Source organism: Mercenaria mercenaria, chromosome 4 (assembly GCF_021730395.1).
Source record: "Mercenaria mercenaria strain notata chromosome 4, MADL_Memer_1, whole genome shotgun sequence".
Taxonomy (NCBI): Eukaryota; Metazoa; Mollusca; class Bivalvia; order Venerida; family Veneridae; genus Mercenaria; species Mercenaria mercenaria.
This window is the reverse complement of record NC_069364.1, coordinates 94,817,383-94,833,868: the sequence shown is the minus strand read 5'-3', so window position 1 is coordinate 94,833,868 and position 16,486 is coordinate 94,817,383. Positions and strand designations below refer to the sequence as shown.

At 39.5% G+C, this 16,486-nt stretch overlaps 1 protein-coding gene across 1 annotated transcript; it reads right to left on the bottom strand.

Moving 5' to 3' along the window:
* Nucleotides 1–2,764: 2,764 nt before the first annotated feature.
* Nucleotides 2,765–15,812, bottom strand: LOC123553094 (mucin-5AC-like). Its single transcript, XM_053542349.1, has 9 exons — nucleotides 15,587–15,812; nucleotides 14,238–14,432; nucleotides 13,665–13,841; nucleotides 12,041–12,621; nucleotides 11,010–11,544; nucleotides 10,655–10,873; nucleotides 8,848–10,428; nucleotides 7,063–7,172; nucleotides 2,765–5,732 (listed from the first exon to the last, which is right to left on the bottom strand). Exons 1-9 carry the CDS (start codon nucleotides 15,810–15,812, stop codon nucleotides 5,586–5,588), a joined length of 3,771 nt encoding a protein of 1,256 aa, XP_053398324.1. The 3' UTR covers nucleotides 2,765–5,585.
* Nucleotides 15,813–16,486: the final 674 nt, after the last annotated feature.

Below are 16,486 nucleotides of genomic sequence, written 5' to 3'. Positions count from 1 at the left end.
GCCCGGACAAAAATCCTTTTATAAGCATATTATATTGTAATTGTATTCCTTTGACTCGTTCTTCGTTCTGTTCTGCAGCTTTTACTGGGTGGCAACAAAGCATGAAGTTGACTTTGTCTCAGGTTATATTCACAAGACGACAACCACACATTACACATTATACCAGCATTTTTACCCGTCTTTCACTTTTGAAGCCGTATATATGATCACTGTCAAATGTATTCAGTTTTCGTGACTTACGTTAACACTCCTTTATTCCTTTATTCCTTTATTTTACTTTTCTGTTTTTAAATTACGAACGCATATGATGTGGTAAATACTTTATCAAGTAAGTCTGCTGAGTAAATCCATGTAAATGTAGCTATAACTCTTTTTATCAATGTTTTTGTCTAAGAGATTTTTTTGCGTTTTCTTCATCTTTATCGACATGGTGCAAAGTCGCTTAGCAACGCAGGAAGCTGGCATTGTGGCTTACATTAAGCCGTATCTTATTCAAGAAAACGCAAGTTTAATGCTACTTTTCGTAATTTTATTGTTTTCTTCTGTCAGTTCATTATCTGCTAATGTGTTTAATGGCATTACTTATGTTTTCCCAAATGTGCTCACAATTTTTCTGTGGAACGTTCTTCCACAAATTTATAGGAATGTTTTTCAGCAGTTTTTTTGTGGAGCGTTCTTCCGCAATTTTATGGGGATGTTTTTCAGCAGTTTTTCTGTGGAGCGTTCTTCCACAAGTTTATGGGTTGTTTTTCCACAGTTTTTCTGTGGAGAGCTCTACTACAGTTTTTCTGTGGGGGTCCCATAATATTCCTGTAGACCTCTGTCTAGCACAAATAGCCAGCTCGACTTCAATCGTGGTGTCCAACTATAAAATTCTTGAGGCTAGCACATTATTTGGCCGTTCTTTAGAATTTGCAATATTTTTACTTGAAATTGAAACTAAAAATGCGTGCACCTTTTAATAATATTTCTACTTTGGTACCTAAAGTTTTTGAATGTAGCAACAATTATTTTACGACATTTTGTTAATTTTTTTTATCAGAACTTAAAGGGTAAGGCGACAATAGAAATCTAAACAAATTTCTGCGACAAGGTTTATCACTACCTTACTTTTATGAGGATGCCGTTTACGGTTATGGTAATCCTTAAAACAAATTTGAGCCGTGCCATGAGAAAACAAACATAGTGGGTTTGCGACCAGCAAGGATCCAGACCAGCCTGCGCATCCGCGCCGTCTGGTCAGGATCCATGCTGTTCGCTAACGGTTTCTCTAATTGCTATATGCTTTGAAAGTGAACAGCATGTTGGTTTTCTCATGGCACGGCTCATTTCATTAAAAGTGGTTACGGCCCGACTTTGAGACATACAGCGCGTTTGGTTTTCGGCGCTTTTACAGTTTAACGCAACGCTGATTGTTTCTGGCTGGACAGGTGATGATATAAAGCCCACTACAGGTCTAAGCTGCTTTTGAAAAGGTATGAGTGCATGCTTACTTGGTTCGCTTGTTTTTATTATATTATACTTACATGAAAATTGTCTTTGTGTTTTATATATCGAATCATTTGTTACCATTGCGTTTGTTCGGGATTCACCTGGCGGGGACAAAATTTGTGTACAGTGACAAATTGTTTGGAAAATGGTGAGAAAAAAGAGTGTGGCTTTATGCACAGTTAGCATGTTTAATCTTCCACTGAACAATTCAAGGTGATTCCCCAACTGGGTTCTTTTGTTCCACGAATTCATATCCCAAAGGTATAGCCATAACTGTTTTGGTCAAAACAACGAAATTTTGTACTTACGAAATTAAATGATTCTTTTTCTCGGTAGGCATGTAAGCATGAGACATAGCTACAGATATGACGCCCTTGCCTATATTAATTATGCCAATGCCCCACTCAATAATATCGCTTAATTTGTTTTTTTGTTCTCATGTTCACTCTTAATTTTTTGTCGACCAGTCCAGTTTTATCTGTCATCCTATATGATATCGACAACAAGACCAGAATACTGTTTGTCATTTTAGATTTTTTGAGGATAATGCAATACACAGAAGATGCTCGAATTTCAGAAGCTCCCGGTGGTTTGTTCAAAAGCATCTAATTGGGACCTCGATTTATGTATAATTATTCTAGAACCAACAAATTTCACCATTCAAATATTTTGATGATAAATGCTGCAAAATAGATTATCATATTATATCCAGTCATCGAATTATTCACCGTATTACGGTGATTTCGACATTTTCGTTATAATCGTACATGTATATAGGTAAACACATACCAGTGAGATGTTAAACTTATTAAATGTCATTTTCCTATTGCTGATGACACTTGCGGGCTTTAGAAAATAATATAAAGTACGTAGAGTTGTTGATTATGCGAGTAGAATTATTTATGCTTATACGTAACTCCAGCAGCAATGACCTTGATAATCTCGCATATGAAGCATTTTTTACATTTTGAAAATTTGACCTTTTTCTATCTTCACCTTTGAGATTTATACCTAAGAATTATTTTTCAAAGCAAAAATGATGTATGTTCCTATAACTTGAACTTATGAAACTTAACATATTTTATATGATTAAACGTACAGTTTTGTCGCGCTGTTCTTGACAAATGGAGTGAAGTGTCGTAGAGTTCCATATATTATAAAAAGAACGATAAAATTTATCACTCTTATATGAAAAACTCCTTTAATCTGAATGTATAAAGTACCCGGATGTTTCCTGAAAGCAAAGGAAATGTAAAGATAAAAGAACACCGTCTGACTTATCACAGTTACTTTATTTGTGATCAACACAATATCACATCGTCATAATAATCACAATCTTTTACTATAAGCATATTGTAACTATTTATAGATTCAGTCCATTTTGGGATAACATTTCCGATTCCGGTATATATTTCAACGAAAGGTTGTTTCCGTTGTTTTGCAAGATAATCAGAAATGAAGTGATAACATTTGGAGCTAGAGAGACTTCGATACCTATTTTGATATGTAAGTATCTTAGCTCATAAAATAATCTCATTCATTTGCTATTGATACACTATATTGACACTTTTTCACTTTTAAAGCACCGTTTATATAAATCATAGACAAAAAGAAGTCTAAGTATAGTGATATCAGAGCTGGGTGATTTATTATTTCTATATAAAGTGCAATTGTTATATATTATATTTCTATCTATAAATAGCATTAACCACGGAGTTACCCAGAACAGACTGTTTATAACATTTCATCAAAACTTATTTGCAAATTACATGTAAAATAATACCTGGACGGTTTGCAGCGCTATAAAGCAAGCAAGGACGGAAATTGTAAAACAAAATACATATGACTGGTTTGAGGTGCACACATGTAAGGCCTTTTACAGCAGTGTATTATGAGATTTATTCTGTCTTGCAAAAATATATTGTCAAATGGCCTTTTTATATGATCAACATTAATAAATCAATGTCATAGCAAGATATCATAACTATATTATGAGACATGTATAAAGTCACAGTTGTATTATAAACATAAATATATATAGCAAGAGGCACATCAGTTAAAACAAAAAGCAGACACACGTTTTATTCTAATTTTTGTTGCATTTTCAGAACTTTCTGTTGGCGCGGCTGAACAAATGTTGAATAACGGTCTCTATGCAATCAGAGAAATCAATATCATAGTAACTACACCAATATAATATACGCAAATGTGTTTTGATTTTTACTATTGTATCAAAGTGGATGAGTCAGTGTGCATGTGAATTTAAGCGTGATAAAAAACCTAATAAAACAAACTTTTTATCATAATTGATGCTCAAAATGACCAACCAATGACTTTTCGTGAAAAGCGTTACGCACGATAATATACATGTGTTTAAATAGTGTCATACAGACATAAAGGTGCACACTCATTTAACAATGCAATGAGGCAAACTCTGCCAGTATACAGTGTTGCGTAATTTTACTTTATACGGAACAGTTAGAAATTATAACAAATTCTATAAAAAAGCAGAATTTCAAATCTGAGCACCTGGTATGCAGTTAAAGCTTTTAAATGCATATCATCAGAATGGACGGCTGTTCGCTGTATACGATAAAAACATTTTATATTTTGAAAACAAATAACAATATCTTGCTATGTTATAAATATTACAAGATAAAAACAACAACAACAAGTAACTAAAAACGTAAGTTATTCCTTATAAATCAAACAACAATGAGCTCTAAACTTCTTCAACATTAAACCCATTTTTTCATCTTATAATTCCGAAAACTATATGCTTTAGAGTATCGTTCACATGAGAAACAAATGAACTGGGAGGAAATATTTGTATCATTTTGCAACCTTTATTTCCAAAAGTTTTTTTGTTTGGTTTAACGTCGCACCGACACAATTATAGGTCATATGGCGACTTTTCAGCTTTGATGGTGAAGGAAGACCCCAGGTGCCCCTCCGTGCATTATTTCATTACGAGCGGGCACCTGGGTAGGACCACCGACCTTCCATAAGCCAGCTGGATGACTTCCTCACATGACGAGTTCAATGCCCCGAGTGAGACTCGAACCCACATCAATGAGGGGCAAGGGATATGAAGTCAGCGACCTTAACCATTCGGACACGAAGACCGTCAATTATTTCCCAAAGTAATAAGATTTTGTGTCGTTTATGGATCTCTTCCAATACGAAAATTATCAAGACAGAAGAAATATATATGTTATAAATAAATCTTTTCGTTCTTGTCCGATATTAATATTCGAAAATGACAGCGAAATAATTTGGTATGAATATTCCAGATTTAATCAACGTTCAAAGCAGTGTGTTATAGCTAAATATCTATGCCAGCACAGACTGAAGCAACTACAGAACACACTCAAAGTATAAATGAATATCAAACACCGAACAACATCTTTCTGATAAAGGTCTCGATTCAGATATCTAACAATGAACACAATCTTTCTTTCTTTCATTTGCTCAGTGCGTCTAATAATCAATATCTGACTCAACACAAGCCCTCTCTTAAGTTGTGTGTTAATAAATATCTTATATTGAATTCACATACCTTTCTGATATACAAAATCTCTCATTCTTTCAAAAGCTTAAGGTATCTAATACTGACTATCTAATACTGAATACAAACTCTCTTATCCAAGATACAAACTCTCTTATCGTGTATCATTACAAATGTCTGATTCGAAACACTCTTTCTAACACATTTCTCGCATTAGCTAAGATATCTAATACCAACTTATAACACTGAACATCCATTTCTGAGGCTAGCTCGTTTTCTATTTGCTTAGGGTATCTTTACATACTATCTACTCTGAACACACTTATCATTCTGGTAAAAACTCTCTATTTCTTAAGTATCTTAATTATCTAAAATTAAAAGCAATTGCGCTAAGTTGCAAAATATACTCGAAAGAAATGAACTACAACCGTCGAGTTTTCCACTCTGTAAAGCAAAGCTACACCCAAGACAGAAGATCTATGCGGTCGTACGTGTTTGCCGCTAGTTGCTGCTTGTCATGAAAGGGACGCAACAAGATATTCTAGAGTGTACGTGAACAATTATGAGATCGTCTTGAGCCTTAATTTCAGCAGTTACTTGAAGTAGGATATTCCACCCATGCGGTGCTCTGTCTTACACATGAGTCTGGGGACCACGCCTCTCTTCGGGAAGACGCAGATGACGCCCTGCTACCGGATTCTACACTAGCATGGTCAGCATTGTTGATATTTATCTGTAATGGGAATATCAGAAATGCCTGATCTTAACAAACTTCTCTTTTGTCTTTCCATGTACTTATAAGAAATAACGGTTTACGGGTCGGTACTCAGTTAGCAAATATGGAGTTATGTTTTATTTACATTTAATAGTGTTGTCCAAACGTGTCATTATTTTCTGAAAATGAAAATTTAGATTCAAACATTTTATGGCTTCAGCAAATTACTCTGTTTGTATTTATACATTCGTTTTTTAAAGGTCCATTACTAAGGGAAAGTGAGTTGGCAATTTTTTTCATAGCCAGTGCATAGACTTCTGCAAGACACTAAATAATGAAGATTGGCAGGTCAAAATTTACAGAAGGTCTTTGGAACTCAAAGAAATGTATGTGTATTATGTTGAAATTTCAATGAATCGACAAAATGACCCCCAGGTCTTTTTAACTTTCTCCATTCTTCATAGAAAAATAATTGTACATATACTGCGATTTATTTCGAATTTCTACATACCAACTTTCATTTTCCAATAAAATGAAAAAGTTTCTGTGCTTTTTAAAAGAAATTAAAATGTTCACTTTCCTTAGTATTGGACCTTTAACCAACTGGATAGCCAATGAAAATAGCTTCAGACAAATTGTAGTGAAAACACAGAATCGAATTAATAGATGTTAAGTTTGTAAAGTGGCAATTTATTTGCTCATTTTTTTATTTTTTGCTAAACAATTTGCATATCAAATCAAGTTCGTTTCTGTCATTTCTTGCGAAATAAGCATAACTTTTTGTTTTACCAAAATAAAAATTGATAAATAAAAATCGTGCAAAGCAACGGTCATTTCAAGATTGTCGTTAAGCTAAAAAAGACATGAACAAGTTTAGGTCATTTCGTGACCATTTCAGCAAGCAAGAAAAAAAATGCACGAACATCTTTGGTTGTCGTGGTAATAAAAGAGCAACCTAAGTACTATTTACATTAATTTACGATTAATTTTCATTATAGATCTAGACATTACCGTTTTTTATTTCAAACAATTTAATACTGTAATGTCCTGGCATGGGTTTCTAAAAAATCTCTAGTAGACAACCTGTCTAGAGGACAACTTTGTTCTTTATCTCTTAATAATATTTTGATATTATTACATACGACAACGGCTTATGACAATAGTTTTTTAGGTGCTAAACACACTGAATTCCAATACTACGAGATTCGGCGAAATTCTTCTGTAAAGAAGACTTGAAACTCTAGATTGTAAACACCTTAACCAGTAGCAACACGACAAGGCCTTTTAAGCTTTGCAACCAATGATTCTGTAGCATCATACACATATTTGTAAAAAAAATGAAACTTACATTTCGGACTTTGTTGAGAAATTTCATCTTGTACCAATAGACTAAAATAGTGACTGCTACAATAGTCACAGCGCCAGTAGATCCAACAGAAATAATCACAACTAGTGTGGCTGAAAGATCAAAATAAAACGTGACTAACAAATAATAACCTATGCGCAAGTAGACTCCACAGAAATAACAATAACTGGTGTGGTTGAAAGATCAAAATATAAAATGACTGTAACATAATAGTCTATGCGCATGTAGACTCCACAGAAATAACAATAACTGGTGTGGTTGAAAGATCAAATATAAAATGACTGTAAAATAATAATCTTGCGCATGTAAACTCCACAGAAATAACAATAACTGGTGTTGTTGAAAGATCAAAATTTAAAATGACGTATAGGTTAATAAATGGGAGAGCGGTGCTTTTGAGTGATAATGGCCCTGGCAAGGTGATAATAGCCCGAGGGCTTTAGCCCGAGGGCTATTATCTTCTTCCAGGGCCATTATCACTCAAAGGCACCGCTCTCCCATGTATTTACCTGTTTATTACATGTTTACCTATAATATAGTAAGAAATGTTTTTTTGTGTAATTTTTATGGGTACTTGCAGCTTCTGGCACAATAAATTTCAGCTTTTCAGTTTCTATATTATTTGTACAAGAGTCTATTTACTGTATAAAATCAAATATCTGGATAGTTGTACTTTCTTGCTTATTGCATAATTTAGGGATAAAAATACGTTATTTCACGAAGAATACACGATATTACGCTCAAGATGATAAAATAAAACGGAAATATTCGCTGTTTTACCTCCATGAAACGCTATGATGTCATTTCTGTTTACAGACGTTAATTTCCCGCGCTAACGCCAGGGCCATTATCGATAATGGCCCCGGGGCTTATTATGATAATGTGATAATATGAAAATAACGCAGTGCGATAATGGGAGAATTTTCAGCACAAATTTGTTACTATTTATAGGTACTCATGTAATAATAACAAATAATAACCTATGCGCAAGTAGACTCCACAGAAATAACAATAACTGGTGTGGTTGAAAGATCAAAATTTAAAATGACTGTAACATAATAGTCTATGCGCATGTAGACTCCACAGAAATAACAATAACTGGTGTGGCTGAAAGATCAAAATATAAAATGACTGTAACATAATAATCTATGCGCATGTAAACTCCACAGAAATAACAATAACTGGTGCGGATAAAAGGTCAAATTTAAAATAACTGTAACATAATTGTTTATGCGCATGTAGACTCCACAGAAATAACAATAACTGGTGTTGTTGAAAGATCAAGGTTTAACATGACTGTATCATAATAGTCTATGCGCAAGTAGACTCCACAGAAATAACAACTAGTGTGGCTGAAATATATCACAATTTGTGGTCTATGCGCAAGCAGTCTCAACAAAAATAACAAAACCTTGTGTGGCTGAAATATACCAAAATTTAAAATGACTGTCGGAGAAAAATATATTTGCAAGTAGTCTCAACAGAAACAATAATAGTGTGGCTGAAAGATATCAAAACTTAAAATGACTGTCACATAAATCATTTGTGGTCTATACGCACAAATACTCCAAGAAATAACAACTACAGTGGCTGAAAGATCTAAATGAAAAGTGATTGCCACAATGCCAGCGGACTTCACGGACGCAACAACAATTATGTGGCTAAAAGATCAAAATTTTAAAAAAAGCTACACTTCCTAGCATCAATATATCTTGGAAAATGACTTGTATATCGAATAATAATAATAATTATTACATTAAAACTTACCCGAAAGAGAGTTTTCGTCATTAGATTTGTTAAAGTCAGATATAAGTGAAACGACGGACGTAACTGACTGGGTTGTTGTTCCAGTTGTCACATTAGATGTTGACAACTGAGTGCTCGGCGGTTCTGATGTAGCACTAAAAGTTGTGGTTGCTGGTGCCACTGTTGAAGTTCCTGGAAGGAAAGTTGTAGATTTAGGTAAGTCTGTTGTTGTTGCTGACAGGGAAGTTGTAGTAGATGGTGAGTCACTTGTAGCTGCTGGTATGGAAGTTGTAGTTGGTGGTGAGTCAGTTGTAGTTGCTGGTATAGAAGTTGTAGTTGATGGTGAGTCAGTTGTAGTTGCTGGTATGGAAGTTGTAGTTGATGGTGAGTCAGTTGTAGTTGCTGGTAGGGAAGATGTAGTTGATGGTGAGTCTGTTGCTGTTGAGGACAGGGAAGTTGTAGTTGATGGTGAGTCAGTTGTAGTTGCTGGTATGGAAGTTGTAGTTGATGGTGAGTCAGTTGTAGTTGCTGGTATGGAAGTTGTAGTTGATGGTGAGTCAGTTGTAGTTGCTGGTATGGAAGTTGTAGTTGATGGTGAGTCAGTTGTAGTTGCTGGTATGGAAGTTGTAGTTGATGGTGAGTCAGTTGTAGTTGCTGGTAGGGAAGATGTAGTTGATGACGCCTTTGTTCCAGTTGACGTTGCTACGTCTGTAGTAGATGGTATTTCAGTTGAAGTCGACGGTCCTTCAGTCAGAGTCGATGAAACTTCAGTTGTAGTTGCTGGTAAGACAGTTGTAGTTGCTGACAATGTAGAAGATGGTGTTTCAGTTGTACTTGGAGCTTTACTTGTAGTTGCTGGTAGGGTAGTTGTAGTTGATGTTATTGAAGCTGTAGTAGATGATATTTCAACAGTAGATGGATCTCCAGTTGTAATTGATGGCAGTTCAGTTGTAGTCGATAATGCTTGAGTTATATCAGAGGTTGTTGTGGAACTCGTTGGCTCTGTAGTAAGAGTCGCTGACGTCGAAAGTGTCGATCCACCACTTGTCAACGGTTCAGTAGTTGAACCATCGCTTGTTGATGGTTCCTGCGTTGTGGAGGAGGTACTCGGTTGAGATGTTGGTTCCTCAGAAGTAATTCCCGTCGTTGTTTCAGTAGTTGAAGGAATCGTGGTAGATTCCTCAGTGGTTGATGCTGCTTTAGTTGTGGACAACGCACTGGTAGGGCTTCCAGTAGCAATACTTGAAACAGTTGCAGTGGTTGTGGCCGGTGTGGTTGTCCCTTCTGTTGTTATATCAGTGGTTGTTGCGGCTGTGGTTGTGACTTCTGTCGTTATATCAGAGGTTGTTGTGGAACTCGTTGGCTCTGTAGTAAGAGTCGCTGACGTCGAAAGTGTCGATGCACCACTTGTCGATATTTCATTAGTTGAACCATCGCTTGTTGTTCGTTCCTGCGTTGACGAGGAGGTACTCGGTTGGGATGTTAGTTCCTCAGGAGTAATTCCCGTTGTTGTTTCAGTAGTTGAAGGTATTGTGGTAGATTCCTCAGTGGTTGATGCTGCCTTAGTTGTGGACAACTCACTGTGGGCTTCCAGTAGCTGTACTTGAAACAGTTGCAGTGGTTGTGGTCGGTTGTGGTTGTCCTTCGTCGTTATATAGTGGTTGTGCGGATTGGTTGTGAACTTCTGTCGTTATATCAGAGGTTGCTGTGGAACTCGTTGGCTCTGTAGTAAGAGTCGCTGACGTCGAAAGTGTCGATCCACCACTTGTCGAAGGTTCAGTAGTTGAACCATCGCTTGTTGTTGGTTCTTGCGTTGACAAAGAGGTACTCGGTTGAGATGTTGATTCCTCAGGAGTAATTCCAGTCGTTGTTTCAGTAGTTGAAGGTATTGTGGTAGATTCCTCAGTGGTTGATGCTGCTCTAGATGTGGACGACTCACTGGCTGAGCTTCCAGTAGCTGTACTTGAAAATGTTACCGTGGTTGTGGCCGGTGTTGTTTTACCTTCGGTCGTTATATCAGTGGTTGTGGCCGATGTGGTTGTGACTTCTGTCGTTATATCAGAGTGTTGTTGAGAGTCGTTGGCTCTGTAGTAAATCGTGACGTTGAAAGTGTCGATGACACTTGTCGACGTTCAGTAGTTGAACCATCGCTTGTTGTTAGTTCCTGCGTTGACGAGGAGTACTCGGTTGAGATGTTGGCTCCTCAGGAGTAATTCCCGTCGTTGTTTCAGTAGTTGAAGGTATTGTGGTAGATTCCTCAGTGGTTGATGCTGCTTTAGTAGTGGACAACTCACCTTTAGGGCTTGCAGCAGCAGTACTTGAAACAGTTGCAGTTGTTGTGGCCGGTGTGGTTGTCCCTTCTGTCGTTATATCAGTGGTTGTGGCCGATGTGGTTGTGACTTCTGTCGTTATATCAGAGGTTGTTGTTGAACTCGTTGGCTCTGCAGTAAGATTCGCTGACGTCGAAAATGTCGATGAACCACTTGTCGACGGTTCATTAGTTGAACCATCGCTTGTTGTTCGTTCCTGCGTTGAGGAGGAGGTACTCGGTTGGAATGTTGGTTCCTCAGGAGTAATTCTAGCCGTTGTTTCAGTAGTTGAAGTTAATGTGATAGATTCCTCAGTGGTTGATGCAGCTTTAGTTGTAGAAAACTCACTGGTAGGGCTTCCAGAGCAGTACTTGAAACGTGCAGTGTTGTGGCCGGTGTGGTTGTCCTTCTGTCGTTATATCATGGTTGTGGCCGATGTGGTTGTGATTCTGTCGTTATATCAGAGGTTGTTGTGGAAGTCGTTGCTCTGTAGTAAGAGTCGCTGACGTCGAAGTGTTGATAGCAGCATTTGTCGACGGTTCAGTAGTTGAGCCATCGCTTGTTGTTAGTTCCTGCGTTGACGAGGAGAAACTAGGTTGAGATGTTGGTTCCTCAGAAGAAATTCCCGTCGTTGTTTCAGTAGTTGAAGGTATTGTGGTAGATTCCTCAGTGGTTGATGCTGCTATAGTTGTGGCACTGGTAGGGCTTTCAGTAGCAGTACTTGAAACAGTTGCAGTGGTTGTGGCCGGTGTTTTTGTCCCTTCTCTCGTTATATCAGTGGTTGTGGCCGTGTGGTTGTGACTTCTGCGTTATATCAGAGGTTGTTGTGAAACTCGTTAGCTCTGTAGTAAGAGTCGCTGACGTCGAAAGTGTGATGCACATTGTCGACGGTTCAGTTGTTGAACCATCGCTTGTTGTTGGTTCTGCGTTGAGAGGAGGTACTCGGTTGGAGATGTTGGTTCCTCAGGTATAATTCCAGTCGTTGTTTCAGTAGTTGAAGGTATTGTGGTAGATTCCTCAGTGGTTGATGCTGCTTTAGTTGTGGACAACTCACTTGTAGGGTTTCCAGTAGCAGTACTTGAAACAGTTGCAGTGGTTGTGGCCGGTGTGGTTGTCCCTTCTCTCGTTATATCAGTGGTTGTTGCGGTGTGGTTGTGACTTCTGTCGTTTATCAGAGGTTGTTGTGGAACTCGTTGCTCTGTAGTAAGAGTCGCTGACGTCGAAAGTGTGATGCTCATTTGTCGACGGTTCAGTGTTGGGCCATCGCTTGTGTTAGTTCCTGCGTTGACGAGGGACTGGTTGGATGTTGGTTCCTCGAGTAATTCCGTCGTTGTTTCGTAGTTGACGGTTTGTGGTATCAGTGGTTGATTGTGCTGTTGTGTGACGACTCTGGTGGGCTTCAGTGCAGTTATTGAAAACTTGCAGTTGTTGTGGCCGGTTGGGGTCCTTCTGTCGTTTAGAGTGTTGTGGCCGATTTGTTGTGCTTCTGCTTATATAGGTTGTTGTTGAACTCTGTTCTCTGTAGTAGAGTCGTGACGTCGAAGTGTGTCAGCACTTGTCGACGGTTCAGTGTTGAACCTCGCTGTTGTTGGTTCCTGCGTTGAGAGGGTATCGGTTGGGATGTTGGTTCCTGGTTATATTCAGTGTTGTTTAGTGTTGTACGTATGTGTAGATCTCTCAAGGTTGATGCTCTTTAGTTGTGGACAATCATGGTAGGTTCCAGTAGCAGTCTTGAACGTTGTAGTGGTTTGTGGCCGGTGTTGGTTGCTTCTGTCGTTATAGTGTTTGCCGATTGTTTGTGATTCTGTTTGTATATCAGAGGTTGTTGTGGAATCGTTTTCTGTTAGTAAGTCCGCTGACGTCGAAAGTTGATGCACACTTGTCGCGTTCAGTAGTTGACATCGTTGTGGTTCCTGCGTTGAGAGGGGTACTCGGTTGGGATGTTGGATTCCTCGATGTAATTCCAGTGGTTTGTTTCGATAGTTGAAGGTATTGTGGTAGATTCTCGTGGTTGATGCTGCTTATTGAAACTCATGTGGTGTGGCTTCCAGCACGTCTTAAACAGTGGCATGTGGTGTGCCGTTGTGGTTTGTCCTTCTGGTCGTTAATCTGTGGTTGTGCGTGAATGGTTGTGACTTCTGTCGTATATCAGAGTTGAGTGGACTGTTGGCTCTGTAGTAAGAGTGCTGACGTCGAAGTGTCTCGATCACACTTGTCGGTTCAGTGTTGAATCATGTTGTTGTGGTTTCTGCGTTGAGGAGGTACTCGGTTGGGTTGGTCTCAGAGTAATCCGTCGTGTTTCAGTAGTTGAAGGTTTGTGGTAGATTCCTCGTGGTTGATGTGTTTAGTTGTGGACGACTCACTGGTGGTCTTCAGAGTTGTACTTATAACGTTGAGTGTTGGGCCGGTGTGTGCCCTTCTGTCGTTATACTGGTGATGCGTGTGGTTGTGACTTCTGTAGTTATATCGAGGTTGTTGTGGAATCTCGTAGCTTGTAGTAAGAGTTGTTGACGTGAAAGTTCGATGCACCACTTGTCGGGTTTAGTGTTAACATCGCTGTTGTTGGTTCCTGCGTTGAGGAGGAGGTCTGGTTGGTTGGTTCCTCAGGTATTCCATCGTTGTTCAGTAGTTGAAAGTATTGTGGTAATTCCAGGTTGTTGTGCTGCTTCGTTGTGGACAACTCATGGTAGGCTTCAGTAGCATGTACTGAAACAGTTTGCAGTGTTGTGGCCGTGTGGTGGTCCTTCTGTGTTATATCATGGTTGTTCCGGATGTGGTTGTGTTCTGTCGTATTAGAGGTTGTTGTGAATCGTGGTCTGTATAAAGTCGCTGACGTGAAAGTGTCATGCACATCTTGCGACGTTCAGTAGTTGACTCGGCTTGTTGTTTGTTCCTGCGTTAGGAGGAGGTTCGGTTGGAGTTGGTTCTCAGGAGTAATTCATCGTTTTCATAGTTGAGGTTTGTGGTAGATTCCTTGGTTAAGTGCTTAGTGAGACAATCACTTGGGTCAGTTCAGAGTACTTGAAACATGCAGTGGTTGTGGCCGGTGTGGTGTCCTTCTGTGGTTATATCAGGTTTGGTAATTGCCGTGTGTTCGTGTACGTTTATTAGAGTTGTGTTGATCGTTGGCTGTGATAAAGTGTGCTTCAGAAGTGCTGAAAGCAGCTTGTCGAGGTTCGTAGTTGGAATCCATTGCTTGTTGTTTTCCTGCTTGCGGAGGGTTACTGGTTGGATTTGGTTCCTCAGGAAATTCCAGTCGTTGTTTCAGTAGTGAAGGTTTGTGGTAGATTCTCCAGGCTTATGCTGTTTAGTTTGAAACATCCTTGGTTTAGCTTTCAGAAGATATAAACGTTGCAGTGGTTGTGGCCGGTGTGTTGTCCTTCGTCGTTAATCATGGTTGTCAGGTGATGTGGTTGATTCTGTCGTTATATCTGAGGTTGTGTGACTCGTTGCTCTGTGTAAGAGTCGCTGACGTCGAGTGTTGATCACATTGTGCGTTCAGTTGTTGACCATGCTTTTGTTGGTTCTGGATTGACGAGGGAGTACTCGGTTAGATGTTGGTCATCAGATAATTCCGTCGTTGTTTCAGTAGTTGAAGCTGTGTATTGTCTCGTTCAGTGGTTGATGTGTTAGTTGTAGGAGAATCCTGGTTGGCATTCAGTAAGGTATTGAATTCAGTTGCAGTGTTGTGGCCGGTGTGGTTCCTTCTGTGTTTATACAGTGTTGTAGCGTGATGGTTGTGACTTCTGTCGTTATTATCAGTGGTTGTTGTGGAATCGTTGGCTCTGTGAGTTAGAGTTGCGAGGTGTGAAGTTCGTCGAATTGTGACGGTTAGTGTTGAACATCAGTTTTGTTGTTCTGCGTTGAGGGTGTATCGGTTGGAGTTGGTTCTCGGAGTAATTCCATCGTTGTTTCAGTAGTTGAAGGTATTGTGGTGATTCCTAGTGGTTGATGCTGCTTGTTGTGGAACCATGTGGTTAGTAGCGTCTTGAAGTTGCGTGGTTGTGCGTGGTTGTCCTCTGTGTTATATAGTGTGTTCGTGTGGTTGTGCTTCGTCGTTATCGAGGTTGAATCGTTGCTCGTATAAGAGTCGCTGAGTCGAGGTCATGCACCATTGTCGACGGTTCAGTGTTGACCATCGTGTTGTGTTCCTGCGTGGAGGAGATGTTGGGATGTTGGTTCCTCAGGAGATCCGTCGTTGTTTCAGTAGTTGAAGGTATTGTGTAGATTCTCGTGTTGATGGCTAGTGGACAATCATGGTGGTTCAGAGCATACTGAAACAGTGCAGTGGTTGTGGCGTGTGGTGTCTCGTCGTTACAGTGTGTGGCGATGTGGTTGACTCGCGTTTATCAAGGTGTGTGATCGTTGGTCGTAGTAAGAGTCGCTGAGTCGAATGTATCACATGTCGCGTTATTGTTGCTCTTGTTGTTGTCTGCGTTGAGAGGAGGTACCGGTTGATGTTGTCTCAGATTCGTCGTTGTTCAGTGTGAGTATGTGTATCTCATGTTGATGTGCTAGTGTGACACACTGGGCTTCCGGCAATTGAAAAGTGCGTGTGTGCGGTGTGGTTCTTCTGTCGTTATTCGTGGTGTGGCGATGTGGTTGTGACTTTGTCGTTATTCGAGTTGTTGGGAATCGTGCTCTGTGTAAGAGTCGCTGAGTCGAAGTGATGCACATGTCGACGTTCAGTGTTGAACTCGTTGTGTTCTGGTTGAGAGAGGTATCGTTGTGTTGTCCTCAGAGTAATTCTGTGTTAGTGTGAAGGTTTGTGGTAGATTCTAGGTTGTGCTGCTTAGTTGTGGACTCTGGTGGTTCGTAAGTACTAAGTTGCAGTGTTGTGGCGTGGGTTGTCCTCTGTGTTATATCAGTGTTGGCGTGGTTGTGACTTCTGCGTTATATCGAGGTGTGGGACTCGTGTCGTAGTAGAGTCGTGACGTCGAATGTCGTCACACTGTCGACGGTTCAGTGTTGACCATCGTTTGTTGTTCTGCGTTGAGAGGAGTATCGGTTGGGATGTTGGTTCCTAGGTATTCGGTGTTTCGTAGTGAAGGTTTGTGGTAGATTCTGTGGTGATGCTGCTTTAGTTTGGAATCATGGTAGCTTCCAGTAGCGTACTGAAACATTGCAGTGTTGTGGCGTGTGTGTCCTTTGTGTTATATCATGGTGTTGCGATGTGGTTGGACTTCTTCGTTATATCAGGGTGTTGTGGAATCGTTGGCTTGTAGTAAGAGTCGGAGCGAAATGTAGCACACTTGTCGACGGTCAGTAGTTGAACCATCGCTTGTGTTGTTCTGGTGAGGGAGTATCGGTTGGAGTTGTTCTAGGGTAATCGTCGTGTTCAGTGTTAAGTA